Source organism: Paraphaeosphaeria sporulosa (genome assembly GCF_001642045.1).
Source record: "Paraphaeosphaeria sporulosa strain AP3s5-JAC2a unplaced genomic scaffold CC84scaffold_8, whole genome shotgun sequence".
NCBI classification, from domain to species: domain Eukaryota; kingdom Fungi; phylum Ascomycota; class Dothideomycetes; order Pleosporales; family Didymosphaeriaceae; genus Paraphaeosphaeria; species Paraphaeosphaeria sporulosa.
The window spans coordinates 1,385,493-1,411,481 of NW_017253367.1; the positions used below are offsets into that span (position 1 = coordinate 1,385,493).

Below are 25,989 nucleotides of genomic sequence, written 5' to 3' on the forward strand. Positions count from 1 at the left end.
CATTCGGAGCACAGTCGACCGATCTCTAACCCGAGATCGGCCCGAGTCCAAACTCTTCGGTAACTGCTCCGCCGTAGCTCTCCTTCGTTTCAGGAATCTGTGATGATATGCACGCTCTCCTCATTCAGATGGACATCGGACAAGAGCCAATCACATCTTCACAGATCTCCAAAGAATCGCGTTGCCGTGAAATGTAGACCAAACAGAATATGTGTGACCGAAGAAGCTATCATGACTTCGAAATGTAGCGTAATTTTGCGTGGAAGCTAGATGCTGGGCTCGGTATTATAGCTTGAGAAGAACTCATCTCTGTGCGTCACAGGAAGCGGTGTAGATCTTGATTCAAACATTTACTGCGTGGTTATGAACATCCAATGAGGATCCGATCTGATGTCCTTAGGCAATATTCCGAATTGCTTGGACGAATAAATCGACCGTGGGCGTTGATAAAACAGAACGTGAATTTGACCAAATGGGGACACAAAAAAAAGGTACTTCGCTGTGGCGATATGGATGGACGGAAGGCCTCTGCCGCATCGCGTGATGTGTAGGTTTGTACTAAGCCCAAATAGCCTGATTAGGACAGAGTCATTCCACTTTCTTTGATAAACGTGACGTTAACGTACGACAAACTTAGGGCAGTGCATGTGACACGGTAGGAAGCTCGGTAATGATTCGGGTGAACCCATGCAAAAATCGCGATACTGGTGCTGGTGGCAGACGCTGAACATTGCTTCTCAGCTCGGTTTACGCGCCTGTCAGCCCAAGTTCGCATATTCTCTGCTTTCGCAATCTGTTTTTCTTCGATACCACCGGACAGCACTTTTCCCATAATCATTTTCCTATTATTCCGATCCAAAGTACTATTCGCACGACCTCTACCGCCACGACATTATCTGGATAGCTACAATGTTGATCACACGCGGCTTCTCCCTCACCAACTTCGTCATTGGCTCGTCCGCGCTCGGCTTTCAGGTCTTCGTTCTTTATCCCTGGCACGAAAAGTTAGAAGCACAGTTCAACAGGTTGACCGATGAACATGAAAAAATGTTAAAAAATATGAAGGAAATTCACCAGGAAGAGCTATCGCAGATACGAAAAGAGCTAGAACTACTAAACAGAGGAAAGCGTTGAGTGATAGAATTGACCTGAATGCGGTTTAATTACACTGTACGTATCGTAAACCCTGCAAAGCCGCGGATGTCCATATCTAACAATCCTTTGTAGCTGACTGGGAAGATCTGCATAAATCTCTGCAAAATATAATGTACCAAGCACAGACATATCACGATCGAATTGAGTTGTAGTACCAAAAGACTCGCCTCTAAGCTATAGAATCCATCATGATGAATAGCGCCGTTTCTGAAAGAGTTGAGGGATATCATTCATGATTTTCGCCGGCATAGCGGCAAAGCTCTAAAATGGGCTGTTCTCCCATAGCCCTATCCCCCTCCCACTTCCACAAGTATCTTCACATGACTCTCCTTGTCATTGATCAGAGCTTTGATACCTCCTTCCACTAAGTCATTCAATGGTATAGTGCTTGTTATCATCCTCTCGGGCTTTAAAGTCCCTTTATCAATTGCAATCGTCAGCCTGGTCGACAAATACTTACGACAGAATGGTTATGGACATACCTGTGGCCAGATGATCGATGACAGCCTGGAAATCCTCTCTCTGATAGCCAAGAACTGCAGTATAATGCGCTTCTTTGAATACCAACATGTTAGGCTGGAACGGTACCTCTCTCTCCCAGATTGCAACATTGACGACAGTTCCTCGCGGTTTTACGGCTTGACACGCGGTCACTAGACTCGCAGGTACACCAGCACAGTCGAAAACCACATCAGGGCCGCCCCGCCCACTTAGCTCTCGAGAAATAGCTACCAAATCGTACGTCTTCGGATCCAAAACATGGTGTGCGCCGAATTCCCTTGCGAACCGCTGTCTAGTTTTCGACACCTCGCTCATGATGATTTTCTTGGTCTTCAATGCCACCAGGCACTGCACCACGGCTAATCCGATAGGACCTCCTCCGAGAATCAAGACGGTGGAATCGGGGACCAAAGAAGCAGCTGATACGGCGTGCCATGCAACCGAGAGAGGTTCGACCAATGCGCCAATTTTGAGCGGTATCTGCTCAGGCAAGCTCAGCACCGATCCCTGAGAGACGACCACCGAGTCGCTGAGCCCACCTCCACCACCCGATAATCCGATGAAACCGCCCTTTTCACAAACATTTTCTGCTCCGGAGCTGCACGCCGAACAGCTACCACATGACAAAGTCGGCTGCACTACAACGTGTTGACCGGGTTTGAACTGCGACACGCCGGGACCGACTTCGCTAACAACTCCGGAGAACTCGTGGCCGAGAGTGATGGGGACGCTATCGTGACTTAGAGGATGTGGTGTTACGGGAGCAAATGTGGGTCCGCCGAGGAATTCGTGTAGGTCCGTGCCGCAGATTCCGACGTAGCTCGGTGCGACCTGGATGAGCTGTGAGTTCTTTGCTCTGCCCTACTTGTTGGGGGGATGATCTAGGGAACCTGCGCACTCTAACTTGGCCATCTCCGCACGGGTCGACCTCGACCTCCTCCACTCTGATATCTTCTTTCCCGTAAAATCTCGCCGCACGCATGACTCGGCGTATGTTGTTGTAAAGTCACTGGTGATGACTGAATTCGCAAAGGCAGACTCGAGGGTCAACATATCATGCACGATTTACAGACTGGGAAGTAAGGAAGAAAAAGGGAATGGGTGGCTACATTCAGGCGTCGTGGTGATAAGTTTTCCTGGGCCTCTCTGTTCTAGCCTCCTACGGCAGTTCTTTCTCGGATCATGACGCATCGGATAGGAGGATGGCTCCGGAGGGATGGCGTGTTCACATGGTCGAAGTCTCCGTTCCGGTCCAAGTCGCTGAGAGCTAGTTATGAAGAGGAAAGGGCGCTGGCACTAGGCTTTGCGGGGTGCGGGGAAATGGGGGTGAGCTAAAACAGGTCTTCGGAGTTACCGCTAGAGGTATACCTCTCATTCGGATTGGAACGGGTCGAAGACTTAGTACATAGTGACAGCTTGGCGAGCTGATACTTCACACGCCGGCTGAGGAGTCGGGGTCGGCAGATAGCTATGACGCTCAAGCGCACTTGGCTTACTTCACAGTGGCTAATTAGATGGCTTGCCTGCAGGGCATCCACATGCAGCTTTAGGCACTTTTGCGAGAGGACGAATTTGTACAGACAGCTTCGAGGAATGGCTTCCAGCATTTTCCGATGAATGGCCCCTCCGCACCACACATTCCCCATCCTGGATACTGAATTTCCGGAGCCGGTTTGTGTAGAAATATGTTCTCAGGATAACTGCCTGACTATGTAAACATCTCCTTCTATCCCCATTCATCCGTCGCCACCTGGAATCCCAGACCATCGCCAACCATCAATAGACGATGTTATGCGTAACTAGCCCATCCCATATAAAGTACTGCCAGGTTTCGCTCATCAGTCGCACTTTGTATCAATTCATTGACTGTCGCCTTCGTACTCAGCGTCGTGCTCAGCTTCTTCTCCACGACACTGAGAGCCCTCCCAGCCTCACCCGCCTGCTCATCCTTCTTCTTGTCGTCCCCTTGCACCTCCAAGTCTGTCGCAGAGATACCAGATGGCACAGGCGTACGCTCTGGACCGGCAGTGTTGGAACGCTGAGCAGCGTTCGTGTCCTGCTGCTCCTGCATGCGTCTTGCCTTGGTAGCGGTTACGCTCCAGTTGACGAGAGGATCGTAGCGCAGCACGTTCAAGAGTGTCATTATGGACTCACGCTCTTCCCGGAGTGTGTCCATTGTGAACTCACAGCAGCGGCGGAACACGCCTTCGGTTTTAGTGTAACCCATTCCGTCGACCAGGTCGCGGGTGAGGCGGAATGGTACAACCTCCGGTACAGGTAGGACACGTCCAGCTTCGAAACTGACACCCAGGTCAATATGTACGACTTCTCCGCTTTTCTCGTCGAGGAGAATGTTATGGCAGTGGCGGTCGCCAAGACCAAGTACGTGGCCTAGGATGGAAATGGCAGCTGTAGACCGAGTGTATGCTAAGCGGCGTTCGAACCATTCATCTGGATCTTGGAACCTTTCGAGAAAGAAGTAACGCATCACAGGATGGAAGTTTTCTGCAATCTTATTCCAAACCTTGACGCGGGCCTGTAGCGTTTCTTGCTGAACCGCTCCAATGTCCTTCCTACATTTATCGGGTTTGTAGTCGTGCGGATTGTATCTTTCATGTGCAGGCATCAACCACCCATGAAGCGGGATTGTATTCTGCACGAACTCCATAAGACCAGACCGAGTTGAAAGCGGAAGCACCTTGTAGGTACGGATACCCAGGTTCCGCAGCCGTGTTGCAGTATGCTTTTTGAGCAAGCGAGAAACTTGGTCAAATACTTGCTCCATAATTGCGTCTTGTCTAAGATCATCGTTACCCGACTTGTACTGTACACAAGGTTAGAACGCCTCTGAAATATCGAAGATGATAATTACCAGCTGCTTGTAAGTGTGCCCATCAGAGCCGATAGCTGTGATAATCTTCGGTGCGCTCAGTCCGTTGGCGATGCTCATCCTAGATTTGAACCTAACAATTCTAGGAAGATGACTGTAATCCATATCGGCGCGAACCTCGATTTGAAGAGTGGCTGGTGGAACCTTGTATGTCGGGACTTTGTGCATCAAAGCCTTTGACTCTGGGTATCTATCCAGTGAGATGTCTCGGCCCTGGCGCTGCTCCTTGTCGTCTTTGAACATGGCGAGCGCGTGATAGATCTCGTTTGAGCGGAATAGACAACTCCAAATTATAGAAGAGCGTTTGTCCTTGGCCAGTTCAGCCGCGAGGGAAGCTGCAGCTTTTTGACGAGACTTGGCAGCCTCATCTTTTGATCTGATGACGTCTTCTCTCGTAACATTTGCAGTCTTCATTTGCATCGCGAATATTTGATGCATGCCATGGTAGGGATGCTCTATACAAATCCGGAAGACTAGGTTGGTCAATAACTTCTGAAAGTCGGATCGATCATGTTGAAGACGTGATGACAGCTGGTTCATCAGCAGCGCAAATTTCCCACTGGGAACTTTGTCGATATGTGCATGCACAGCTGAGTTCGCAAGCATTGTCTCGGAATGCTCCAGCCAAAGCGAGAACACCCGGAGTGCATCACTATTGTACTCATCACTCGCCTGCAGCGACAGGAGATAGTTCTCCAAACACTGGCGCAGCAATTCCTCCCGGCCTTTGCGTAACCTCTCATATTCAGCATGGTCAAGTTTGTACCAGACGTGTGCCTTGTGGTGAGATCTTTTGTAAGTCTCGCGTGTCTGCTTGCTTTGTTCCTGGCGAATCAGTCTCTCAAAATCCTGGATCTCCTGAGCTCTTCGATCCATGATAGATTTTGCACGGTCCCTGTCTGCGGCAGCTTCCGGGCTTTGCAGCTGTTTATCACAGAAAAGGGCAAATTCATGGAAGACTTGTCCAGGATCGGGACCTTGGATTTGTCCTTTGAGCTCTCTGATTGCTGGCTTCAAGTAGTTCTGTATGATCTTTTCCGGTGTTGCCGATCGAGCTTCGGCTAGGTGATGACCCTGAAGAGCTTAGCAAATGCTGTCGTACGCAGCCAGAAAGACTCACCAGCTTGGCTAATAACACCGGAAGGCTTATCTGTTTGTCCTGGGAGTCGAAGTTGCCATAATCGACAAGCTCTTGTCGGATGCCTATGGATTTCTCCTGCTCTCCATGGTCCCACAAGACGTTGGCTTCTTCATATTTTGCACTGGCCTCGACATCAAGTCCAAATGCTTTACAGTCCTGTACGATGTCGCTCAGGTATGTAACACTTGTGAGGGATTCTTGTAGCGCTCCATGTCTTCTGCAAATAGTCGAAGTAGATACAAGAGCTTCGACTTCCATGCTGCGAAGTGTGCCGGCCCGTGTGTGTATGGCATCTAGGAGGGCATTATTGGAGCCCATGACACTCAACAGAGTCTCCCGGCACGACAACAGCTGACGTACATCTTCAAACCTGAGTTCTAGTCAGCTCTGCCCTAAGTCTTGGCCCTCAAATCTTGGACTTACTCGCCAGTCTGCATCCATTTTTCTCGTCCCTTCACTCGATCCCAGGAATCGAGCAACTGGTCGGGACTCCCACAGCTGATGAGCTCGTCGGCCTCAGTTAATGCTGCTAAAGTACGCAACCGAATCTTGGTCAACGATGTGGAGTCTTGGCGCCCGAACAGAAACTCCATGGTCGCAAGCAGTTGGTTGTCAATGCTGAGTTTGGCACTGGCTTCGCCCGTGGCGTAGTGAAGACCTTGGAAAGCTTTGTATAGAGTGCTGGACTCGCTATGATTGAGCTCTGGTGCTTTGATGTCCCATTTACCAAGCTTTCGTGCTGTATGTAAGGTGTACTCTACCGCTTCGTCTCCAATGTCCCGCAACTGATCGGTGGAAAGCAGGGCATTGGCAACACTGTCCATGTTGAGCTTGATCAAACTGTTGAGGAAGCCGCGCGAATCAGTCGCATTCACAACATTCGAGCGGCGCATCTGGCTCCCAAAACGAGCTCCCCGGAATAGCATACTGCTGAGGCCATCCCCCTCGTAATCGAACCTTTCGATGGCTGATGAAAGACTGGAGCCTTGATCGACACCATAGAATGAGTCGGGTTCGTCCAGGTTCTTGTAGATGGATAGCTGTAATTTGACAGGCAGCTTAGGAGCCTCCTGCATTATTGATGACCTCCGTGAAACACTCTTCACAGTGGGTGTCCCTGAGTATGTTTCTGCGAACATCAACGCTGTACGAAACATACCACAGTTTGTGGCGGCTTCCGATGCGCGCAGCCAATCAATCTCTAACCACCTGTCTCGATCTACCCTCGTCATCTCCCTAGGAATTGGCTGGCTGCGGAGATACAGGATAGCTTGGAGGAGACTGCGCACGTATGGTACGTGTGACGGTTCGTGCTTTGAGAACCAGTCCATGATCGCCGCGGACATGGTTTGGCGAACTTTCCTGTCTCCTTCAGCGTCCTTGAGTAGAACGAGATGTAAGATGTAGGGAAACAGTTTATCGGCCATGTGACTCATACCATCAAGAAGTTTGGGAAGCGCACCGAGTACATGGTCTTGAGAGGCAGCATTGCACAAAGCGATAGCGAGGTCCTTGATCCATTCTGCTGCTGCCTTGGTATGTGATGTAGGGGCGACAGCGTCTTCTAATGATTCATTGGGTAACACCGGAATTGTCGATGGCGACAAATCTCCTTTCAGTGCTTCCACTAAGTGGCTGGGAATGTTGCGTACCACCTCGTCAGCTTCGTCTCGACGGAGCCTGGAGAGTCGAGAGACTATTACCCGGAGAGCGTCTTCAGCTAAGCTCACATTATTGCGGTCGTCGCTGTAGAGCATGTCTATAATGTCTTGGACAACAGCTTCTCGCGAGGCTCGGCCTACAATGTCTCTAATGTTAGGATCCTGTGATGACCATGGGTGCGAATGAGCCGAGCTTCGCTCGACACCGCCGAACGCACTGAACGCACGGCCCAGTACTCGTGCCGCCCAACGAAGATAGCCATGGCCAACGTTGCCACGACGACACGAATCCCACACGAAAGGTGCATACCCCGCAGCATCTATATCATTTCCAAGTATGTCCTCTGCGGCGGTCGATGCTGGTTGGAAATCTTGGCACAGCAAATTGAGTGCCACGTCTCGAGACGTTGTGTTCAAGAGCTTGCGACCTGATCTAACGTCCTCCAATATTTCGAGCAGGAGCTTACTTTCTTCACTGTCACGTATGGAATTACCCTGTAGACGTACCTGGGAAGCCGCTGTTGTAATGAGTTTGAACGCATTGACTGAAGATGGATCGTTGACTGTTAAACCCTCGGAATATCCTTTCAGTTTGGCCGTGAGCCATGTATGAAACACCTTGGCCGAGTCCATAGAAGCCAAATATTGGGATTGCTGCGTCATGATCTCCTGGGATGAGCCAAGAAAGCTCCGTAGTGAGATCAAAATGGACAAGCCGATGCCAGTAACGAAGCTGAGATTGTCGCTCAAGTACTGCATTCCATTCTCGAATAAGTATTGTATTATGCCGATGGTATCTTCTGCACACTGAATGTCTGTAAGGAAGGGCCTTAGTGATTGCAGCGTCATCTGCAAAGGGTATCCTTGGTACGCTACTGAACCGGCGAAAGCCACCACGATTCGGATCTTGCGGATCATTGATCGGGCGTACAATGAGCCCAGAGCGGGATGAATCCTGTCTAGGAGCATCCGTAGGACAAGCGTGTACGTGGCCGGATTCCAAAAGTTTGTTATACCTCCAAATGCGCGGCGGCAGAGCCGGTCAACCTGATCTGGGAGGTAGAATGCAGAGAAGGATGGTTCGATGCCGACATTGAAGTCTCCAGATGACTGAGAGTTGTTGAGCATCCTTGTCAAAGCGTGGAGAGCGGGGTCGGATGAGTTACGTTTCTCAAGTGACTTCTTTATCCTCTCTTCGTAATCAACGGTCTGGAATAGATGCCCTAGCGCTAGGGCAAAATATTTCTGATCTAAGGATAGATGCTTAGGCCCTGTAGCATGGCCATTCTTCATGTTGCCTCTGTCACCGCCGACCTTCTGCTCGTGGTCGGTTTTGCTGATGAGCTTACACAACAGCTGTTCGTTGCTTGGTAAATCTTTGTTCCGCCCAGAACCTCTACACGTATCCCAGGATATGGTGTAAGCGGCAGCTTTGCTGATGTTCCTTGAGAGCAATTCAGATACTTTGACACCTAGCTCCTGGGCAATGTAATCGACCTCCGACTCCATGCCAAGCATGATTGCTTGTCCGACAGCCTCTGATTCGACATCACGCAGCAAATGTGCGAGTGAGTCGTAGCCGAATATCGTATATGGTATCTCTGCGTACTTCCGTTTGCGATCAAGCCAGGTGAAGATAACTTGAGGAGCAAACAACCGGAATAATGACGTCGAATCGCCGAGTTTCTTAGCACGCGCCACTTCAGATATGCAGTGGCTTGCATGTAGCGCTGCGGTAGAAACAACACCAGCGGTTGCAAAAATACGGTACACACACTGCCTGAGCAGAGTATGCCAGCGCGAGGCGAGCTTAGATAAAACAAGCAGACGTATCGCGATGCCTTCCAGGTCTTCCCCGTCTCCGGGAAGGTGGCTGTCAACGTCTTGCAAGATATCGTCATGTGTAGAAAGAGACCATACCTCGAAAACGGTTGGTAGCTTCTTAGCGATGTGGTATTTGACAGTCATCTCCCCCTTTGATAGTAGTTGGAAGAGTCTTGTTCGTACTGATGGCGACTTCGCGTCGTTGGAGATATTGTAGCACGATAGCAGACCGTGCAAGAAATCAGCAACACGTGTTTGCAAACTTGGAGATGCGCGAACTCCACTTTTTTCCATGTCCCTGGTGTAATATTCGTACAGTGCTTGCGTCTGCTCTTGAACTTCCTCTGATTCCTGATCGATGGGTTCTGAGTTCCACACTTTTGTCATTCCGACCAGAGTTTCAACCATCATGCAATTGGCTACTTCCGATGAGTTGTATTCTCGCGCAGTTGGATCAATCAAAGCTTCCATAAGCTTTTCCAAGAGTTTGAGGCAATCGGCTGCTGACATATGGAAGTGACCACACAGTATCCCCTTGAGTAGTTGTCGAGAACGGAGCAAGTCAGACTGTGATTTAGAAACCAAGTGCTCAATGAACTCGGCAGGTATTGTATCTCGTTCATCCTCGAGCTGATCACCCACCGACGAGATAAGGTGGAGATAGGTAGCACTGCATGCGTGCAGTGCGCCTGCTTCTCCGGAAGCCTGAAGGTCGTGGCGTGGCACCTCGACTTCATTTGTAGATGTACCATTGGACATTTGCGAATCCATACCACCATCAAGATCCATGAGATCCTCATCTTCAGCGTAAAAAGATCGCTTGGTCTCCTGCCTGCTGTTAAGAGCACGACGCAGGTGCGTTGCCAAATATGAAACACCAGCCTCATGAAAAACAGTGGAGGAGAGAGTTGTTATAGAGGTGATATCGGGCAGGCTGGCAGCGCACGTCTCGAGAACCGCTTCCATCTTGTATTGCTCAGTCTGAGGTTTGGCGAGCAAGTGACTTAACGATTGTGCGGCACTGTCTGTAGCAGCATCTAGTGCCGCTACAGGACGGTCGTTGCGGTGAAGCAAAGCGCTCAGCGCCGCCGTGACAACGCAAAAATTGGTGATAACGCGCCACATGTTTGAAGTAATACCTTGTGGATTTTGTTGTGACATATCTTTCCACCGTGACTTGGTCCGCTCTAGCTCACTTATGCAGAAGTTCACTATGCGGCCCTCAAGTTGAATGGCGCAACTCGATGGAGTAGAGTTGACAGCACCAGATGCTAGTGTCAGCTCTCGGATAAATTTCTCTTGAGGCTCAAGGAGTAGAAGATACGCAGAAAGGTCGGCGAAATTAGCGATTCGTAGACGAGCTTGGGCTATGGGCCCAAGAATCTGGAAAACGGCAGGTCGTACAGAAGCGACAGAACGATCCAGACACGCATGTAGCAGAGAGAGTATGTCACGAGCATCGCAATGATGTGCGTTGAGAGAAGTCGACGTTCGTTCTGCCCAAAGGTCTGTTCATTTGGTTAGCCAGTCACCGATGAGTTCACGCAGGTGCTTACGTGGGGTCCATTTGCCAAACAGCCAATTGAGAATCCTTTCAGCGGTCACATCGTGACTAGTAGGGTTCTCCTTGACCCTCTCACGGATCAATGTAGTCATGAAAGCCGCGCTTGTCTCTGTAAGTAATGCTGGTCCACTGAGTTCAATCGAGAACAGCATGTTTTGTACACTAGCGGTGACGGTTGAGAAAGAGACAACGTCGAGTTTCAACAACACATCCATCAAATGGCAGGCTGCACGACACGAGGATAGAGACGTAACGGCTCGAGTTGCAGATTGCCAGACTGAAGACCAGTAGGGCTTCAGCGCATCTTTGGTAGCCTGCTGCTGGCAAGCGATTCTGTTCACGTCAGATTTCAATCACAAGCTTGAGTAAGACGACTTACGCTGCTAGTGCAATCATGGCCCAGGACGAGTGTACGGAGTTCTCAGCCGAGATTATCACAGTTAGCTTGTCCAATAGAGCCAAAATCTGGTCCTCATCAAGTGGAATTTCCTGCACCATGAATGCAAGAACTTGGAGGGCAGACCGTTTAGCGTTGGAACGAGTCTCGGAGACATGTCGAAGGTATTCATCAAAATGGTGGGTAATGCGATGACGCTTCGTGGCTAGTTCATCATCACGGTCATTTCCACGGGCCAGCTTGTGTTTTCTACCATCCAGCATGGCGGATAGCTTTGCGATATACGCGACTGTAGCCCACAAGGACTCGTAACGGACGTTCTCAGTATCCATGGAAAACGTGTGCGTCGACAGCGGATGAACGTTGGCAGCCACTCCACCTGCTTTGCGAAAGCAGAGATAATCCTCCTCTAGAAACTGATGCGCTGTGGTCTCCTGTCTGCGCCTGTAGTCGCTGTAGAAGGCTTCAACAAGCGCTTCTGCATCGAGACTAAGTACACCATCACTGTCAGTAGCCACAAGGTGTCGAAGGTGTGCTTCGACGTAAGTCAAGGTAATCATGACCTCGTCCCTTATGACAGGGTCAGACCACAGCGATCTTAACAGCGGGAGGAGCTCCCTGATGACTTGTTCACTGAGTTGGGATTTGGACAATATGACGCGAGGCAATATGGCATTGATTGCTGCAAGCGCCGCGGGAGTTCCACGGCCCGTCTTCTTCTGAAGAAACGCGATGAGGGCATCAAGAATAGCATGTGCGCAGGATAAGATAGGGGCATTAGAAGCCTTCGCAAGCATGTGCAGGCATTGAACTAGGTCTTCAGCCGTAATCGTCTGTCCGTCAGTATAGCGTCTGCTACGCGACGCGGTGCCCCGTGGGGTGGCTCTTGGTGCGCTGTCATTGCCTCGCAGACTGGGCCTCGGTGCGCCGTCGGTGGACTCAAAGGGGGTTCGAGCGCGACTAGAGACGGTGGTTTCCCAGCTGTCGTGCGGCTCTTCTTCTGCGACAGCGAAGATGGTGGACAGAGACTCGGTGCAGAACTGGACAGTGTCGTGCCAGCAGTCGTGCGACATGCGCTCTACATGGGGCTGGTATTCTAACAGTGCGCGGAGGGCTTTGGGGAGCTCGTCGAGAGGACCGAGAAACCTCCCGTTCTTGTCGGGCAGCAGTTCGATGATGGTCTCGACGATCAGCTCGACGGTGGTGGCCTTGATGGTGCGCAGCGCCGAGTTGATGACATGGCGCAGGGCAACGGCGGCGAGCTGGAGGAGGTTCGCGTGGGTCTGGGCCGACTTGGTCCTGCCGGCGAGGTGGTGCTGGTACGTCGAGCGCTCGTCGCGCAGGCACTGGAAGAGCGTCTCACACAGCGCCAGGTACGCCTTGTTGGTGATGGTCTCGAGGCTCGCCTTGCCATGGTTGTGCTTCAGGATGTGGATCAGGTCCTTGAGGCCGGCGCCGCGCTCCTTGACTTTGGTCGACGCGATCAAAACTGCGAGCCGTCAGCCCAGCCCAGCCGTGCGACGCCCGGCCCAGTGTCTTACCCTTCGCGTCCTGGATGCTGGTGACGCCCATGCTAGCGGCCGCGCGCAGTGCACTCCCGGGCGAGTTGGGCAGCGAGTGGAGAGCATCACCCAGCCTCTGCCGGCCAGCTGGAGTGCAGTGCAGGTGGACGTGGTGCGCGTAGTGGTGCCCCGCCAGACGCCGGACGCGCCTGCCCTCGGGGGTCCGCACGCAGGGTGAATGCCAAGGGAAGGCGCGTCCGAGCTCCCAGCAAGCGCAAGCGCAAGCGCGTCCAGCACCGTTTGACGGAATCTTTGACAGCACCGCGCCCTCCACGACCTGCTCCTCGCCCCGCCTCGCCCCGCGCATGATGCGCAGAGCCCCCCTGCAAATCCCCCATGGCTGACGACGACGGCCTCCAGGCCCTCGAGGCCCTGCACCGCGACCTATGCGCCCTCATTGACAACCGCCTCCCGGTGCTCGATCGCCTGTACCACAACCTCGAGGACCACCTCGACAGCCTCAAGGCGCTCGTGAACAAACGCGGAAAGAACGACCAGAGCAGGAACGCGCTCAGCTCGGGCAAGATCACCATCGACGGAGAAGAGTACGAAGTGAACGACGAGTTCAAGCAGGAGGCGCTCAATGTCGCCGAAGAGCTGGACCTGGACGAGCTGGAAGCTGCTGCATGCTTCCTGGGCGCCCAGCAAGAGGCGCAGGACCTCGACCGCCCGCAGGCGCAGACTGCCATCATCCGCTTCCATCGGCACCGCGAATACATCCTCCTGTGCCTGCGTATCTTGATGAAGGCGGCGCTCGACAGCAGCGAAGACGAGACTGCCCAAGAGGACAGGCTGCAATTAGCTGTCGACCTCATCGTAGGCGTACATGGAACCAACAACTTCGCTTCGGCGTACCAGTTTTGGGGAAAGTGCCTGGAGAGCATGGGCGACATCGAGAAATGGCTTCAAAAGATTGCAGAGCGCCTCCAGAGTGCCCAAGTTGTTGGCCAGTCTCAATCTGCGAGCTTCAATGAGGTCATGACATACCAGCTACAGAGTCTCACCCGCCAGCACGAAAACCTCGCTGCCATTTGCACGCACATGGTTAGAAAAGGATTCGCCAACATGGAAAACCTTAAGGCGCTCATCGCGCGAGCAAAGACCATCGACAAACATGATCTCATAACAATTCACTACGTCCCAGTCCTGATGCGCCTTATCGCACACATTGCCTCCGAGGCGAACACGGTGACCAGGGATGCGCGAGCGCTGCACAGCTCGCTGCTTGCTGCCAGAGATAATGAGCCATGGGCACAACGGAGCTTGCATGCAGCGACGTTGGCTTGGTGGTTGGCCGAGTACAGTGGGCGATACACGGATCCGAACCATCAGGATGTTGATCTCAATGGTGTGGATTTTGACCAAGAAGCCATTGCTCGCTCCGAGGCTTTCATGCGTACCCTCGACGACGGCGCATTCCATTTCATGCTCTCCTTCAGCCAAGACGTGCGACCGACGCGTTGGTACGACCCCCAGAAAACTAGCATGATATCGTCATTGTTGCAGGATGCGGCCGTGTTGGCTCCTGATTCACCTCAGCCTGAAGATTTTTTCCGGATACTCGTCACGGAACAATTGCAATTTTTTGTCGATTCCTTCATTACCAACATGCCCGATACGCTGCGAAAGCTGAAAGCGGAAGAAGACGACCAGCGGAGGCGCCTGCAACTACATTTCCAACAGTCCACGGGAGAATATCCTTTACATCTCGAGCGATTCCTTGTCGTGGTCTCATATGCATATGATGGTTCACCAGATGCCGCTGAAGATTTCTGGTCCGACAAGGAAAGCAATCTCTACGGTTTCCTTCAGTGGGCCGCCAAACGTCAGCCCACGCCACGGATTGCCATGTTTTGCGAGATGCTCCGCGCCATCTCCACCGGAAACGCGAATGCCGACTCTGCACACCGCTTTTTGCTGGAAGAAGGAGCCTCCTCTACAGGGAAGATTCGCAGGACTAGCTCTCTCAGTTATACGCACATATTCAGTGAGCTGATCGAATTCCAGCTCAACATTCACGAGCCGAAGAAGACCATACAAGGCGGCTTGTATGCACCGTCACAGCATGCCGTGGACCAGATCGTGGAACCTGAAAGTGCAACGATGCTTGAGAGCTATCTGCGTTTGCTGGCCCACCTCTGCCGTGAGTCTGCGTTGGCGCGCCATTATCTCCTAGAGCATCCAGAATACAACCTGGCAGGTATCTGCTTTGGGCTGTGCACTGACAAAGTGGTCACTGGTCTTCGCGCAGCCGCATTTGATGCCGCATCGGCCTTACTTGTGGGCAAGGGCAAAGAACGGTCAACCGCAACGTGGAACACTTTGGACGAGTGGACAATTTCCGGGTTCTATGTCAGCTCGAAGCAATCTAGCGCTCTAAATCCCAGCCCCCGTGATGAGTTCTGGGCTACGCTTGCTGATGGGTACGACGAGTCGATTGCGTTCATCCGCCTTTTACAGGCTTTAGTTGAGCCTTATCCGGACAACGACACGCTGAACGACAGTCTTCCGTTCCCAGAATCTCTGGGCTCGAATCGACGCATTCCTGGTATAGAGAACTACATTGATTTTGTCATGCAGCGAGTATTTGCAGACAGAAGCCCGGAAGTACAGGACCCATTGCAGCGGCATGTGCTGAGATGGACTTGTCTGAGATTCATGGTTACCTGCTTGCAAACTTTCAACGAGAACCTGGTTGTCTTTGCTAACAAGTCGAACATCCCGGTCGACGAAGTCATCGAAACTTCGTCTCTGGCTGCGTACGTTACCCTACATCCTTTCACAAGGGTAATGGAATGGCTTTTCAACGACAAGGTCATTAGGGCTCTCTTCGCATCATCACATCACAACGTTGCTGAAGTCGATGCCGCTCCCGCCGATTCACCATTAGTTCAATCGTTGATGTTGAGCATAGAGGTGATGGACCTTGTCATGAAATTGCAGGCCACTTACTTGGACATTGTGCGGCCGCTGCTGAAGCAGCAAAACTTGATGCAGCGTACACCTGTTTCGAATCTTTCGCTGGCTTCATTTGAGGATGCTGTTCTCAATAACCTCCAAATCATTGTCGATCTTGGCCTTTACTGCGGCACCGGGCACGAGTCGCTTACAATAGCCTCTCTCCAACTTCTGGAAAAGATGGCATCATCGCGCAAGCTTGCAGTATCTCCAGCCAGCTTTGGACAACGTACTGGTCGTAGCAAGATCGTTGGTATACTCGAAAAGGACAACGAAGCTGAACGTATTGGTCGGTCATTGGCCAGCCTTCTGAAGTTTAATGTGGATGAGCTTGACGCTCTGCAAGAAGCACCTGGCTATATTATCAAGCTCCGCATCCTCGAGTTCCTCAACAGCTGCCTCATCGCTGTGTCTCAAAGGCCTACAATTGCCCATATCCTCCTCGGCTTGTCTTGCGAAAACAACACGGTTAAAGTTGCCCCCGACAGCCTGTTCGACAACGAAAGTTCTCTTTTCCATGCAATACTACTACTTGCTTACCACTATCCTGCTGAAGATGGTGGTAATCACATTGCGTGGATGTCCGTTATCAAGACTAAATGCTGGGAAATCCTTCAACGGCTATGGAGATCACCATTGACCGGTAGCATCGTCATGGAGCAGATGCGGGAATTCGGTATGCCTTTTGAGGAGGCGATGCGCCTCCAAGTCGTTGACCTACGCACCCTCTGGGATGGAATGTCGCTTCAGCAGGGCCTCGAGGAGGTTGCGGCGGGCACGATGTCGTCATTCTTCATCGGTCAACCAGCCTTTGCGCTCCAGCTTTTCCTGCAGCGTCGCGCCGCGTTTCTGGACTACGAGTCTCGAGAGTTGAGATACAGTGTAAAAGAAGGGCTTTTTAGCTTGAAAACTAGGATTCAGTCCCTTTTGCTCGGCACAGCTATACGACCCGGCGAAGATCCTGTACGCACCGCTGACATCTTCAACCTGTTTGATTTCATGGAGCTGTCCTACCCCGAGCCAGGCGAAATGCACCATGAATTCTTCCTCGGAGTCAATCTGACATCCTGTCAGGACACAAAGGACGGTGTTGCCATGTATTCAATACCACTTTTGGAACAGGTCATGCTACTGAAGATGAAATACTGGAGAAAGTTTGAAGGTCTGGATGGCGAGGAAGAGATCAAGAGAGTACAAGAGGGCGACATGCTGCTCGAGCTCTTTGAGGACTGGAACCGTCGCACACAGCTTGCTCGCTATCACAAAGACATTCTGCGATCTTGGGTCCAGCTGTTGATCGTTACACTTCACGCAGGTGAATTCGATGACAGCGAACGAACAGCATTCATCCTCCAAGCGTTACAGGTTATCCTCCCGAAGCTCGAGCTTTCGTACGGAACCGACATAGACACAGCATTGCAGCTAGCCAGTCTTTCAGAAACTCTCATTGAAAAGATAGACCTCAAATCCAGCGCATTCGAAAATACAAGGAATGGCGATCTGGCCAACGACCGGCTCTCGCAGCTCTTCCGCGCAGCTCTGGCTGGAGTCTACAGCCCTATATCAACCCCTCGTCTCCGCGAGTATTGCTACCAAATCTGCTTTCGCTATATCCATGGCACCTTCGAGAAGGCCACCAGAGGCTCACTGCTGGGACGGCATACGCTGACTACAATTAAGAACTGTGGCAGCCAGCTTTTGGAGGTAGTATGCGACGATGCATACAGCGGCGAACGGACGTGCCGCATCTCGGCTTTGCTTCTGCTTAACGCGCTCGTCGCAGTAGCCACTCGACAGGAATCCAAATACATGCTAGACACATTCGGCTCGCTGAATTTCACTGGCGTGCTCGTCGACAATATCAAACACATACCTGAGGAACTCAAAGCAGCCACCGGGCCTCAAGTAGCTGTACTACTGTCTTACTACGATGCCAGCCTTGCACTTCTCCTCCGGATCTGCCAAACCCATGCTGGCGCCACATCTGTACTCAATGCGGGCTTATTCCCTTCCACCCGTGAATCGGGCATCTTCGGTGTGGATCCAGATATTGGTCTCGAATTCGACGACCCCGACGCGCTTAAGAAGTACTACGAGCTCATGCTTGCTGTGCTGCGTGTCATCAACGCCGCGGTGCTGGCGCGTGGACGCCAGAATGATCAGACGGTTTTTGCGGCTCGCGAATTTCTGAAAGAGAGCAGACACAGTATGGTCGCCATTTTCAAGCGAAGTGTTAATGTTGGTGCCGGGATTGGACAGGATGGCGTCTTGATACAGGATTTGAGCGAATTGGTGGACTGCTTCACGGTCCTGGTAGAGGTGACCGGATTTCTAGAGGTATGTGCAAGCAGACGTGACTTTACCGATCCAAGCACTAACTAAGAATCAGTTTGAAGACTCATCAAGGCAGCAGAAGGCGAGGCAGAATATGTTTTCGTAGCAGGGTTGCATCACCGGCAAAACCCAGGGAGATAGATTCAAAGATTCCCGCCATGAAACCGTACTTAGTCACATTGAACACGTTCTGAAATCTGCACACCGTCTGGATTGCACTGTTCTGTCCGTTTTGGTCCTGTGGTATCGTGTATCCTGTTGGGCAAAACGATCCGAGAGACCGAGCCTTGGCAGCCGACATGCCGCAGACTCGCTCTTTGTTGAAGCACCAGTCCGGAACCCTAAAGCATGACGTGCATAGCGCAGGTCGTCATCACACTGGCTGGATAGTGGCTACTGGCTTACTATATCTTGACTTTGCACATCATGCGTCGCACGTCGGTCATCGGTCTCTCGGCGGTGGATGGCACGGAAACTTAGTGTTTCGAGCAGGCTCAGAGTGCTCAGAGTGCGTATAAATACGAAAAGGTAGAGAGTTGAGACAGGCCGCTTTACCACAGCATACTAAGACGAATCTGCAATCCTTGTTCAAGCCAACGCTCAATCAAAACGAAACCTAGAAGCAGACCCGACTCTATCGCAATGTCCAACCTACCCCAGCAGCAAAAGGCCGTAATCTTCAACACCACCACAGACGCCCTGTCTTTCACGTCTGCCGCCCAGACGCCGTCCCCTCACGATGGCCACGTGATCAAAGTTCACAGCACTGCCATAACGAACGGCGAGCTGACCTGGGCTCCCTTCGTCGACTGGCCCACACTCCACGTCCCTTGCTACGACGTCAGCGGAACTGTCGTGACCGAGGTCGCAGGCTCGCCGTTCAAGGTCGGAGACGCGGTCTTTGGCCGTGTGCACGCCGGGCGCGAAGGGACGGCGCGCGAGTACGCAACGCTCTTGCCGTCGGAAGCCGCGCTGGTGCCCGAGGGGCTGGGGCTGGAGGACGCGTCGGCGATTCCAATGAGCGCGTTGACGGCGTGGCAGGCTGTCTTTGAGAAGGGGTTGTTGACCGGCAGTTATGCGCCTGCGAGCGTGCCGCGTGTCACGGATGCGGGGGAAATCCAGGGCGCGGAGCTGGCCAAGGGGAAGAGGGTGCTTGTGCTGGGCGCGGCTGGGGGTGTGGGGATGATGGCGATTCAGTTCGCAAGGCTCGCGGGGGCGTACGTTGCAGGAACCGCCTCCGGGAGGAACGACGAGTTCGTCAGGGGCTTGGGGGCGGAGGTGATTGACTACACGACGACGAGCCTGAAGGAGTATGTCGGAGGAGAGGAAGGGAAAAAGTTTGATCTTGTGCTTGGTTGTGTGGGCGGGAATGCAATGTTGGATGGGTGGAACGCTGTCAAGGACAACGGCACCTATATATGTGTCACGCCGGGGTTTCGGGAACCCGATGGTGGGAAGCCGGCAGGTGTGAGGAGCGAGTGGTTCGTCATGGACAGCAGGGGGAGCGAGCTGGCAGCCATAGGGAGGTTCATCGAGAAGGGCCTGGTCAAGGGGTGGGTGGACAGTGTATGGAAGATGGAGGACTTTGAGAAAGCGTTTGCGAAGACGGCGACGGGACATGCGAGGGGCAAAGTGGTGATCAAGATTGCGCAGGACGAAGAGTAGATGGTGGCGGGGTCGCAAAAAGTTTTATGTACATTTCTTATTTGTTTGTAAACATAGACTGGCCTTCGTCTCAATGCGAAGGTCAAATTGAAGCCTGCAGTTGCACTAATCCGAGACGATCAAGTTGACCCTAGGGTGACTCATGTGTCTGCGTGCCTCTCGTATCGACCTGGTAGCAAATCGCCAGTGTCCAAGTCGACGCGGGAGCCTGCATCGCCCTGTTCTTGGGTACAACTCTCAGGGACATGATCTAGTTTCAAAAGGTAGCCGCAAGCTTGTTGAAGTGCTGGGCTCATGTGCAGGTTGTAGTTTACAACAAAAGCAGTTTATGCGTCCTCGGTGAAAGCAGTGTACTCGGCCTTGGTCATGAGCTTGCCCTCAGGCTCGCCGGTCACGGCAATCTTGGCAATCCAGCTGTCACCCTCCGGGTCCTTGTTCAGGTTGCCGGGCTTCTCCTGCAGGGCGTCGTTGACTTCGGTGACGGTGCCGCCAATGGGGCTGAGAATGTCCGAGGCAGACTTGACCGACTCAACGGCGCCAATGGCCTCGCCCGAGCTGACTTCCAGGTCGACCTCGGGGAGCTCGACGTAGACGACGTCGCCGAGGGCCTTTGCGGCGTATTCAGAGATTCCGAGCGTGACTGGATGCGCTGTGAGCATGCGGCGGGCGGGGAGATGGGCGCAGTGCAGTGCGACATACACGTCTTGCCGTCGGCCGAAGCCTCGATCCACTCGTGGTCCTCGGTGTACTTCTTCTCCTTGACTGCGCACCCGTCAGCAACGCTCGCCAGACTGCGCGGGAACCAAAGCGCGTACCCTGCGCGGAGACCGTGAATAGCCGCGGCTGCTGGCTGCTGGCCTTCTGCCACGGGCACGCACGGGGAGCCTGCGGGCGGGCGGCAGACGAGGTCAATTGGCGGGCGGCGCGGGCGACGGAGAAGCGGGCGGCCATTGTGTGTGCGTGTGTGCGTGGGAGTGAATGGCAGGCGCGGGAGGGTGAGGGAGAAAGGATTCGGTGCAGCGCTCGCGCGCTCTCGCTGTGCCTGTCGGGCTTGGAGCTGTCCCACCAGCTAGCAGCGAATGACGCGGGCCGCCCGCGTTGGGGCTAGGACCGAAGCAGAAAAATATGGCAGCGCGGCCGTCGGCCGTCGGGCAACCCTCCGAGCAGCTTCAGTCCAGTCCACCCCCCAGACACGCCCGACGCGACAGCCCGCCACGATGCTGTACGAAATGATCGGAGTGGTGCGCAGCCCCCGCCGGCGACGACCCGCGATGCGACGACGATGCTGACAGCTGCAGGTGCGCCCCGGCCGCCTCTCCGAAGTCAAAGAGTAGCCCTCCTCTCTCCCCCTGCCGCCGCGCTCTCTGACCCGTCCGCAGAATCGCAAAGACGGCCGGCAAGATCGTCCTCGAGAGGAACGGCGTCGTCCGCGGCGTCACCAACTGGGGCACCTTCCTCCTGCCCAAGCCCGCGAAGAAGCTGCAGTCGTCGCACAACGTCGGCCACCACTTCATCATGCGCTTCGACGCCAGCGCCCGCACACAGCACTCCCTCCGCCGCACAATGAGTCTGGACCCGCGCCTGATACGCTACTCGATTGTCAAGATGGGCACCAAGTTCGAGGAGATCAAGGACATAGCCGGCCAGGCCAGCTTCAGATAGGCGCAGACCCGTGCAGAGACGGCTTGTAGGATGTGTACACTAAAAGACCATGCATTGGACGGGCGTTATTGGCATATGTATATCACGGTGGAGCGCGACATGCACTGCATGCGAGAACAGCAGACTCGACGAGTACTCTTGGAATCTACCCCATTGTGCATTCCCAGCATCGCGATAGCCAGTATGTGCACCGACTTCTCGACCAAATCTCACGCTCAAATCACGACTTGTCGTCTACAGTTCTACCTGACGCGCTGATGTCAAGAGAGATTTGCCTGACGTGAACACTGAGGTGCTGCAGTCGTGGGACCCTACGCGCTAGCCCGTATTAGGGACAGTTGTACCGCAAGCCTTCATAGACCCTTTCCAACGCCAATGATGAGCCTCTCGCATTCTACCGAGGCTTGTCCAGCGTAGCTCATATTTTCTGTGACCTCAAATGTAGCTTGGATGTCTTTATACGTGCCTACACATGCTGTACCCCTTCAGCTGACGTATCAACGTTGTCGCAATCTCTTCCATCCTACTGACCAAGGTCGCGCGACTCATCCAGCATCAACAAGGGTCTCGCGATGACTCTCGACAAGAGAAGTCATGGTCCTCGCCGACGAACAGCATCCCCACATGCCCCAGGCGTCATTTGCGACCGATGCTTTCCCGGGGATAGGGAGCCGGAAAAGCGTATCCTTGAGGATCGTCAATGCGAACTCATCACGCGCCTGCCAGCTCGACTCGATACGTTCGGCTAACCTTTGCGTACCACAATTATAGCCGAACAGAATGTACTACTTCGCTGAGATGCAGCTTAGCTTGCGGACGAGCAGGGTAAAACGTGCAGAAGAGCGGTACAAGGCTGGACTAGCCATTGGCGTGCGCTTGCCGCAAAAGTTTATGTCAGGCGACAATGCCTCAAAGGTATAGACGATATAACTTTAGGACTTCTCCCATTCCTTTATGTAGACCGTGATTGCGTCCCACCCGAGGTTTGCCAGACTCAACTCAGGACCTCCTTGCAGCATCTTAACTTCCATCCATCTTTGACCATGACGACCTTGGAGGAGAAACCAGACGTGCAGCGGCAGTCTAATCCCGCAGATAGAGAGAAAATTCCAGCAGACTTCACAACCAAAGACGTTGAGAAATCAGCAATAGAACACCATCCGCAGACAGATATCCAGTACCACGTCACAATCAAAACATGGTGCGTTGTGACCGTAAGTATTGTTCAGGCAAAAGGATTCTTACATTGAAGCGCGTACTAACATAGTAGATCCTCGCACTCTCCTACGGCATCAGTTTCTGGATCGTCCCCGCCATCAGCGCATGTCAGACCGTAACCGCCACCCAACTTGGTGATCCTAGCGCCGCGTCCTTCTACGTGAGCTTGTACACCATGACTGTAACCATTGCTTTCATGGTCTGCGGTGCCAACAGTGACTTGTTCGGCCGAAGGTGGTTCATCGTGGCGGGAAACGTCATCATGTTCGTTGGGTTCATTGTGGGCGGTTCTGCGAAGAACAACACTTCCATGTTGGCAGCCATGGCTTTGATTGGATTCGTGAGTGTACGAGCATGCCTCGATGGCCAAGGCTAACTGTGTTATAGGGCGCTGGAAATGCTCAGCTTGCAGCTTTTGCACTGCCAGAGTTACTGCCCAACAAGTGGCGCGCGGCAGCCATTGTGCTTGCTGGTACGTGACCGAAAATGTCGAAAATAGCCCTGTATGCTAATGAGATGAAGACGCTGGTGTTTATTTTGCTGTTGTAGTTGGCCCGGTAGCAGGTCGTTTTGCTGCACAAAACGCTGACTCGGTGAGTTGATCTTCTCAAACTATCAGAAACCCATCTAATTCCCTCTCTAGTGGCGCTGGCTATTCTATGCCCCGGCCATCGCCGTTTTCTTCAGCTTCCTCGGTCTCTATCTCTACTACTTCCCTCCGAAGCACCCCAGAGGTCTCCCCACAAAGCAAGCCCTCAAAGAGCTCGACTACGTTGGCGCCATCCTCTTCATCCTCGCCGCCACCCTCATTCTCGTCGGCATTGTCTACACCACCACGCTTCCCTCTAAAAACCCCAAGGTCATCGGCACGCTTGTCAGCGGCTTCGCCTGTCTCGTCGCGTTTGCATTGTGGGAGACGTTTGCGCCGCTCAAGCAGCCGCTTACGCCTCCGCATGTGTTCACAAGGGACAAGGGGAGAGAATTGACATTCCCGTTCATCGTGGGGTTTGTGGTCACCATGTTCTATTATGCTACTAATGTGATTTACCCAACCATGATCTCGGTGTTCTTCACGGATGCGACTACGGACTTCAGATATGGTATCTTGCTGACGTTGCCGCAGAACCTGGGTGAGATTGTCGTCTCGTCGCGATATTGAGTTCATGACTGACGTTTTCAGGACTCTGCTTCGGAGCCGCCCTTTTGACGATATTTGGCAGCAAGATAGGCCACTGGAAGTGGACTCTCACTGCTTCGGTGACTGTCATGGTTGTCTTTGGTGCGCTTCTTGCACTTGGCAACCCTGAGAGAAAAGGCATGATGCTGGCCTTTGTCTTCTTGTCCATGACAGGATTCGGATGGGCGCAATATCTGTCAATTGCGTTCATTCAGTTCGGTGTGCCGCAAGTTGAGTTGGGTATCTCCGGTGGATTGGCAGGCGTGTCGAGATTCGCTGGTGGTGCGATTGCTATCTCTGGTACGTATCCCATGCAAAGCTTCTCCAAGATCAGTCACATGATAGCCACGGGCGGTCTCAAATCTGGAAACCCATGTGGTTCGCCTACAGTACCAGGACGAAAGTCTGAGTACAATCGACCTACGATTTGCCTGCCCCAAGCTAACACGCAATACTGGGCCCTTATCCTATTATCGTGGTGCATTATGACAGCTTAGAGGTTACTCTTCTAACAAGTATAAGTTTACACAACAATTCTGACCAACGTCCAATCCACCAATGCCGCCCGCTTAGTCCCAGCTGCTGCCGCCGCCGCCGGTCTGGATCCTTCCTCCGCGTCCGCGCTCCTTGCCGCTCTACCTCTAGGTGCCGATGCCCTAGCCAAAGTTCCAGGAATCAACTCGGAGATCATTGCAGCAGCCGGTGCAGCCTTCACGCAAAGCTATGTCATTGGGCTACGCACAACAGCGCTGAGCTCGCTCAGTTTTGGTGTGTGTGCTATCATCGCTTGTCTATTTTGTAACGATATTGGGCATAAGATGAATGATAAGATCGAGGTGTTCCTGGAAAATGATGTCGGTGCTGAGCAGAACAAGTTCCATTGAGCAGATGTCGATCAGGCACCGTAATATACAGCAGGAGAGGGGGACATGACATATACCCGGTATGGAGGCTATTGCGTCGATTACTGAAGTACAATTAAGACTTTTCGGCCTGCTCAATGTTGAGGTGAACAGTGAATTTGAGTACTATAAGTTGCCGCAGATGCGCACTTCGGTCTGTCAGACACTTCTTTAGTATGCACGCCCAGATTAATCCTAATTTATACTCTTCTTGCGCAAAGAATCTCACCAAATGAAAAAAAGCCCATAATTGGTTTCTTTGAGCCGGGCTTCGAAGTGGCTTTTAGTTTTTGTCACATTCGAACTCTGACAGGAAAAGATCAGACGGTGCGGCCGTTCGAACCACTTTCTCAACATTTCATTTGCACGGCCGAAAGATGGCTTGGCTCTCGAGTAGGTACAATGTGCTAACTATTACTACTGTAGGGTCCCCTCGCCCCGCTAGCACAACGACTGTGCCGAAAATTTGTGCCTTGGTCCGATCTTACAACGACACTGATCTTTTTCCTGTAGGTCATAGCTCAGCACCACGGGCGCGCGTTGTGGAACAATTCCAAATAGCGCGACATGATCGCCGTCTTTTTAGCTTTCACGTTTCAGTATCCGAACTTACCTTGAACTATTCATCTTAGCTGGTTAATTCTAGGGCTCCATATACAGTGCCCGCATTCGCATCTGGATGCTTTGATCCTGTTCTCTAAAATTAGAGTTTAGTGTGTTCTGGAGCATATGGATCAGTTGTCCTTTATGTGTAGTCTCTAAACGGTTGTAGCTTTCAAGAAATCCTCAAGACAAAGGAAATGATCACCTTTATAATAGAGTACGTTTGGGCCCTCAAGTCATTTTGGCACCTGCTCGCGAATACACTCGGATACAAATACGCGCCGCCAAGTCGAAGGAAGCAACATACTGTGGTATCAGGCATAAGTAGTGTACATGGCCCGCGCACTGCAGGGATGCAGCTTGGCAGGAGTCAGGTAACGTAAGCCCGGTATTGTCTTGTTTTGTATACGGTTTCTAGTACTTTGTATAACCACCCTCGGCATCTAATACCGCCTGGCACCTAGCTGGCATACTATCAATGAGCTCCCTTAGATCCTGCACTGAAATCGAGTCCCACGCTTCCTGTCCAATCTGCCGTAGAGCGTCATATGTAGGCTGCCTCCCACCTTCTTGATCAGGGTAGTGCAGCTCTATATAGTCCTTCATCTTATTCCAAACAGCCTCGATAGGGTTGAGGTCTGGGGAGAAGGCTGGCCAGTAGATAGGATAGATACCTCGCTCATGAAGCTCATTGCGAGTATACGCAGCAGAGTGACCTGGCGCCCCATCCTGCATGAATCTCAAAGTAGGATTCATACGTAACCAGCCATCAACA

At 52.6% G+C, this 25,989-nt stretch overlaps 8 protein-coding genes across 8 annotated transcripts; 5 read left to right on the forward strand and 3 right to left on the reverse strand.

Moving 5' to 3' along the window:
- Positions 1–580: 580 nt before the first annotated feature.
- CC84DRAFT_953422 (uncharacterized protein) lies at positions 581–1,403 on the forward strand. The gene is made up of 2 exons (XM_018187944.1): positions 581–1,170; positions 1,228–1,403. The coding sequence occupies exon 1, from the start codon at positions 910–912 to the stop codon at positions 1,132–1,134; it is 225 nt and encodes a 74-aa protein (XP_018033415.1). The 5' UTR covers positions 581–909; the 3' UTR covers positions 1,135–1,170; positions 1,228–1,403.
- Positions 1,404–1,442: 39 nt separating this feature from the next.
- Positions 1,443–2,638, reverse strand: CC84DRAFT_1096840 (GroES-like protein; the record flags this gene model as incomplete). The annotated part of the gene is made up of 3 exons (XM_018174685.1): positions 1,443–1,573; positions 1,638–2,487; positions 2,555–2,638. 3 exons carry the CDS (start codon positions 2,636–2,638, stop codon positions 1,443–1,445), a joined length of 1,065 nt encoding a protein of 354 aa, XP_018033416.1.
- A 721-nt stretch (positions 2,639–3,359) lies between these two features.
- On the reverse strand, positions 3,360–12,855 carry CC84DRAFT_1125200 (uncharacterized protein). Its single transcript, XM_018175714.1, has 7 exons — positions 12,675–12,855; positions 11,116–12,622; positions 10,729–11,069; positions 6,111–10,680; positions 5,667–6,057; positions 4,529–5,620; positions 3,360–4,480 (listed from the first exon to the last, which is right to left on the reverse strand). The coding sequence occupies exons 1-7, from the start codon at positions 12,703–12,705 to the stop codon at positions 3,446–3,448; spliced, it is 8,967 nt and encodes a 2,988-aa protein (XP_018033417.1). The 5' UTR covers positions 12,706–12,855; the 3' UTR covers positions 3,360–3,445.
- A 21-nt stretch (positions 12,856–12,876) lies between these two features.
- Positions 12,877–18,361, forward strand: CC84DRAFT_953480 (uncharacterized protein). The gene is made up of 2 exons (XM_018187945.1): positions 12,877–17,990; positions 18,043–18,361. The coding sequence occupies exons 1-2, from the start codon at positions 13,032–13,034 to the stop codon at positions 18,091–18,093; spliced, it is 5,010 nt and encodes a 1,669-aa protein (XP_018033418.1). The 5' UTR covers positions 12,877–13,031; the 3' UTR covers positions 18,094–18,361.
- Positions 18,362–18,595: 234 nt separating this feature from the next.
- On the forward strand, positions 18,596–19,652 carry CC84DRAFT_1198060 (NAD(P)-binding protein; the record flags this gene model as incomplete). Its single annotated transcript, XM_018181546.1, has 1 exon — positions 18,596–19,652. Exon 1 carries the CDS (start codon positions 18,630–18,632, stop codon positions 19,650–19,652), a length of 1,023 nt encoding a protein of 340 aa, XP_018033419.1. The 5' UTR covers positions 18,596–18,629.
- CC84DRAFT_1151352 (uncharacterized protein) lies at positions 19,616–20,691 on the reverse strand. Its single transcript, XM_018176741.1, has 3 exons — positions 20,468–20,691; positions 20,352–20,414; positions 19,616–20,292 (listed from the first exon to the last, which is right to left on the reverse strand). The coding sequence occupies exons 1-3, from the start codon at positions 20,601–20,603 to the stop codon at positions 19,979–19,981; spliced, it is 513 nt and encodes a 170-aa protein (XP_018033420.1). The 5' UTR covers positions 20,604–20,691; the 3' UTR covers positions 19,616–19,978.
- A 156-nt stretch (positions 20,692–20,847) lies between these two features.
- On the forward strand, positions 20,848–21,753 carry CC84DRAFT_1166823 (37S ribosomal protein Mrp17). Its single transcript, XM_018179059.1, has 3 exons — positions 20,848–20,893; positions 20,951–20,982; positions 21,032–21,753. Exons 1-3 carry the CDS (start codon positions 20,870–20,872, stop codon positions 21,312–21,314), a joined length of 339 nt encoding a protein of 112 aa, XP_018033421.1. The 5' UTR covers positions 20,848–20,869; the 3' UTR covers positions 21,315–21,753.
- A 604-nt stretch (positions 21,754–22,357) lies between these two features.
- Positions 22,358–24,738, forward strand: CC84DRAFT_1151359 (MFS general substrate transporter; the record flags this gene model as incomplete). The annotated part of the gene is made up of 6 exons (XM_018176742.1): positions 22,358–22,528; positions 22,585–22,876; positions 23,049–23,125; positions 23,176–23,662; positions 23,713–24,009; positions 24,232–24,738. The coding sequence occupies 6 exons, from the start codon at positions 22,358–22,360 to the stop codon at positions 24,591–24,593; spliced, it is 1,686 nt and encodes a 561-aa protein (XP_018033422.1). The 3' UTR covers positions 24,594–24,738.
- Between the last annotated feature and the right edge of the window lie 1,251 nt (positions 24,739–25,989).